The following is a 5,000-nucleotide window of genomic DNA, read 5'->3' as shown; positions in this document are numbered from 1 at the left end:
CTTCAGTCAAGACAGCGAGCGAGAAGACACCTGACCACCTCTAAACCTCTACCAAGCTTCTCCAGCCCTGTCTGATCCTGTCTTCACGGTAAGTCTTCAGTTTCCTGTTTCGGCTGCTATTTACCACGCAAATACAGTAGCCTATGTGGTGCTTTTGGACACTTACAGTATATCAAAGGAGGAATACTGATCGATCACTACTTGGCACCTGTAACGCGGGTCGTATAAAGGGGACCAAGGGGCGTGTAGAGTGCTCATACTTTACCTTAATGATAACACTTAAACAAAACAACAAAACGACAGCCAATAGTTCCGTCAAGTGATACTCACAAAACAACTACCCACACCAACACAGGAAAAACAGGCTGCCTAAGTATGGCTTCCAATCAGAGACAACGATGGACAGCTGCCTCTGATTGGAAACCATACCTGGCCAAAACATAGAAAAGAAAAACATAGAATGCCCACCCATCTATCACACCCTGACCTAACTAAACAGAAAAACACAGCTCTCCTAGGTCAGAGCGTGACGGCACCAAATGATACGGAGTCTCGGGCCGCAATGAGTCACCAGAGTCTTCTAAGTAGCTGGCGAACAGCGGGATGAAAAATATAGCAGAACTTTTCATACAGTCTTGTCTCAGCCAGTACTGTTTAAGTTCTGTAATATACTTGTTGCACTTAGTTAGTAAGTCAATTTCTTGCGAAGTAAATGTCTAACTAGCTACTACTACCATTCATCTGTATATATTTTTTATAATGTCATTTAGATATCAAGGACACCACATAATATTGAACATATCAGCTCACAACACCGCAGTTATCTCCACAGCTGATGTTCATATGGAGATGGCTGTAAAATAATAAAACTCCTCTTCTCTACCCAGTGCAGCTGAATAACTCCCAGCCTCTGTTAGGCCAGTTGGCAAACCCACTCTACTCAGCCAGAGGTTACTGAACACGGGGAGCAGAGAGACCTTGGCCCCTCTCGTCCAGAACAGAACCAAACAGACACAGGCTTTTATGAAGGTGTGTTCTGGGGTGTGAGCCCCCGGGGGGCGGGTGTGTGGAGAGTGTGTGGAGGGTCAGCGAGGGGAGCTGTCTGGGTGTGTGGCGGGGAGGGGTAAGGAGTGTGTAAAGGCAGCAGGGTGTGGGTCAATTCATTTTCAATTCTGTCAATTCAAATTCAAAAATGTGCATCCGAAATCGAATTTCATTTTCCGAATTGACTAAACTTGAATGGAACAGTAGAGAGCTGTGGGATGAAAGTCACGGCCATATATGGAGTCTACGCTGAGTATGGATTTACCTGGTCAGTCTATGTCATGGAAAGAGCAGGTGTTTATAATATTTTGTACACTCAGTGTATATTGAGGCGATATCAGGACACAACACACAATAAATATCCTTATTGTCCTCGTATCTCTCCCTCTAGTTAATCAATAACCACACAACTATTTCAATAATAATAGATCATCATGCAGAACTGTATCATGTTGTCTTTGTGAGCTTAAAGATATGGGGCCAACCTTCTGGGGCTTAGATTGTATGGTTCAATAATATACACTATAAATTGTATGGTCTAATATATAGATTCGATTCTAGATTGTAGACAGTCTTATCTTTACTCTCTCCTTATTGTAGTTAGCTCTGTATTCTCTGCAGCCTGTGATAGCACACTTATCACTGCTAGAACCGGTAGATTAGCTTGAGGTCACAATGGAAGAATGAGGTCACAATGGAAGCATTAGGTCACAATGGAAGCATGAGGTCACAATGGAAGCATGAGGTCACAATGGAAGCATGTTGCCTGTTTGTCAGTTTAGCAGTCAAGTTTGTTCTGCCATCTTGTGATTGTTGTGATTTTGCTATTGTAAATGTTTGTAGGCTTATGTAGCCAAATTGTATCTATGACCGTACGCTATCCATTTGTTTTTTGTTTGCTATTTTAATATATGAGAATTAACCAATGATATCAGGCCACATCCGGCCATAATTACAGACACCTGTGTGTCTTTTGACACTATATAAATGAGTCATCCCGCAGTGTTTGTCATTATACCCTGATGAAGACAGCTTGTCTGACCAAACGTTGGACATAAATATTTTTGCATCTGAGCTCCTAGATAACTCCTAAATAACATCGCAAAAAAACACAAGATGTGAAACTCAAACCAAAAGAAAGTTCCAAGTCTTCCCTGTCCATCTACTACTCCTTCTATCCTCTCCTTTATTTTTTTAAGTGTTCCACTCCACTAGCCAGCACCTCGCCTAAATAGGTGTGCGTTTCTTTCACCTCTAGATTGTTCTGCATCTTTACCTTACGTTTCAATTATAAATATGTCCTTTTTTTGTGATGATAAATTGACTGTGTGTGTGTGTGTGTGTGTGTGTGTGTGTGTGTGTGTGTGTGTGTGTGTGTGTGTGTGTGTGTGTGTGTGTGTGTGTGTGTGTGTGTGTGTGTGTGTGTGTGTGTGTGTGTGTGTGTGTGAACAGGTAATCTAGACAGACTGTCCAGTATGGCGAACAAGGTGACCCAGATATCACGAGAGGACCTGGAGGAGCTCCGAGAGGCTTTCAACAGGATCGGTTAGTTACAGACACACACACACCCAGACACAGAGACACACACACACACATACCTACAGACACCCACAGCGTTTGCAGAAAATGCTGACTCAGGTCATTGTTTATAACCAATCATAAAGCAGTATATTGGTCAGCTCACTCTGTGTTAGGGACCTGCACACCTGTTCTACAACATTACTTTAAGTGTGCAAAAGGTTTTGTTCTAATTGTCAAGGGTTGCCATGTCCAACGGTGAACTGAGTGGTTGCCAGATGACTCATCATTAGAGTCAGTACATTCCTGATAAGAGAGCATCAGATTTCTACAAACTCTGTATAAGTACACTGCAGTTCATCAGACCCAATTAGGAGAGGTTAGATAATCTAGAGGTTAGAGAGGGAGATTAGAGGTTAGAGATGGAGATAGGTAACCTAGAGGTTAGAGAGGTAACCTAGAGGTTAGAGAGGTAACCTAGAGGTTAGAGAGGTAACCTAGAGGTTAGAGGTTAGAGAGGTAACCTAGAGGTTAGAGAGGTAACCTAGAGGTTAGAGGTTAGAGAGGTAACCTAGAGGTTAGAGAGGTAACCTAGAGGTTAGAGGTTAGAGAGGGAACCTAGAGGTTAGAGAGGTAACCTAGAGGTTAGAGAGGTAACCTAGAGGTTAGAGAGATAACCTAGAGGTTAGAGAAGTAACCTAGAGGTTAGAGAGGTAACCTAGAGGTTAGAGAGGTAACCTAGAGGTTAGAGAGGGATATAGGTAACCTAGAGGTTAGAGAGGTAACCTAGAGGTTAGAGAGGTAACCTAGAGGTTAGAGAGGTAACCTAGAGGTTAGAGAAGTAACCTAGAGGTTAGAGAGGTAACCTAGAGGTTAGAGAGGTAACCTAGAGGTTAGAGAGGGATATAGGTAACCTAGAGGTTAGAGAGGTAACCTAGAGGTTAGAGAGGTAACCTAGAGGTTAGAGAGGTAACCTAGAGGTTAGAGAGGTAACCTAGAGGTTAGAGAGTTAACCTAGAGGTTAGAGAGGTAACCTAGAGGTTAGAGAGGGAGATAGGTAACCTAGAGGTTAGAGAGGGATATAGTTAACCTAGAGGTTAGAGAGGTAACCTAGAGGTTAGAGAGGTAACCTATAGGTTAGAGAGGTAACCTAGAGGTTAGAGAGGTAACCTAGAGGTTAGAGAGGTAACCTAGAGGTTAGAGAGATAACCTAGAGGTTAGAGAAGTAACCTAGAGGTTAGAGAGGTAACCTAGAGGTTAGAGAGGTAACCTAGAGGTTAGAGAGGTAACCTAGAGGTTAGAGAAGTAACCTAGAGGTTAGAGAGGTAACCTAGAGGTTAGAGAGATAACCTAGAGGTTAGAGAGGTAACCTAGAGGTTAGAGAAGTAACCTAGAGGTTAGAGAGGTAACCTAGAGGTTAGAGAGGTAACCTAGAGGTTAGAGAGGGATATAGGTAACCTAGAGGTTAGAGAGGTAACCTAGAGGTTAGAGAGGTAACCTAGAGGTTAGAGAGGTAACCTAGAGGTTAGAGAGTTAACCTAGAGGTTAGAGAGTTAACCTAGAGGTTAGAGAGGGAGATAGGTAACCTAGAGGTTAGAGAGGGATATAGTTAACCTAGAGGTTAGAGAGGTAACCTGGAGGTTAGAGAGGTAACCTAGAGGTTAGAGAGGTAACCTAGAGGTTAGAGAAGTAACCTAGAGGTTAGAGAGGTAACCTAGAGGTTAGAGAGGTAACCTAGAGGTTAGAGAGGTAACCTAGAGGTTAGAGAGGTAACCTAGAGGTTAGAGGTTAGAGAGGTAACCTAGAGGTTAGAGAGGTAACCTAGAGGTTAGAGAGGTAACCTAGAGGTTAGAGAGATAACCTAGAGGTTAGAGAAGTAACCTAGAGGTTAGAGAGGTAACCTAGAGGTTAGAGAGGTAACCTAGAGGTTAGAGAGGGATATAGGTAACCTAGAGGTTAGAGAGGTAACCTAGAGGTTAGAGAGGTAACCTAGAGGTTAGAGAGATAACCTAGAGGTTAGAGAGGTAACCTAGATGTTAGAGAAGTAACCTAGAGGTTAGAGAGGTAACCTAGAGGTTAGAGAGGTAACCTAGAGGTTAGAGAGGGATATAGGTAACCTAGAGGTTAGAGAGGTAACCTAGAGGTTAGAGAGGTAACCTAGAGGTTAGAGAGGTAACCTAGAGGTTAGAGAGGTAACCTAGAGGTTAGAGAGTTAACCTAGAGGTTAGAGAGGTAACCTAGAGGTTAGAGAGGGAGATAGGTAACCTAGAGGTTAGAGAGGGATATAGTTAACCTAGAGGTTAGAGAGGTAACCTAGAGGTTAGAGAGGTAACCTAGAGGTTAGAGAAGTAACCTAGAGGTTAGAGAGTTAACCTAGAGGTTAGAGAGATAACCTAGAGGTTAGAGAGGTAACCTAGAGGTTAGAGAGGTAACCTAGA

The 5,000-nt window shown here is 43.0% G+C and overlaps 1 protein-coding gene across 3 annotated transcripts in view; it reads left to right on the top strand.

The window, feature by feature from the left end:
• LOC106591444 (plastin-1) overlaps nt 1-5,000 on the top strand; it is a 14,787-nt gene that overhangs the window by 118 nt on the left and 9,669 nt on the right. Inside the window, exons 1-3 of one of the 3 annotated variants that reach the window (XM_045697739.2) lie at nt 1-88; nt 888-1,029; nt 2,497-2,589. The exon at nt 1-88 is cut by the window's left edge and continues 118 nt beyond it. In XM_045697739.2, the coding sequence (XP_045553695.1) occupies nt 2,520-2,589 (70 nt within the window). In that variant the 5' untranslated portion in view covers nt 1-88; nt 888-1,029; nt 2,497-2,519. The remainder of the gene's footprint in view (nt 89-887; nt 1,030-2,496; nt 2,590-5,000) is intronic. The other 2 variants (XM_045697740.2, XM_045697741.2) reach the window with 2 other exon arrangements.

Source organism: Salmo salar, chromosome 16 (genome assembly GCF_965601325.2).
Source record: "Salmo salar chromosome 16, fSalSal1, whole genome shotgun sequence".
NCBI lineage: Eukaryota > Metazoa > Chordata > Actinopteri > Salmoniformes > Salmonidae > Salmo > Salmo salar.
Note: the sequence above shows the minus strand (reverse complement) of the source record. Positions and strands in the feature narration are given on the sequence as shown.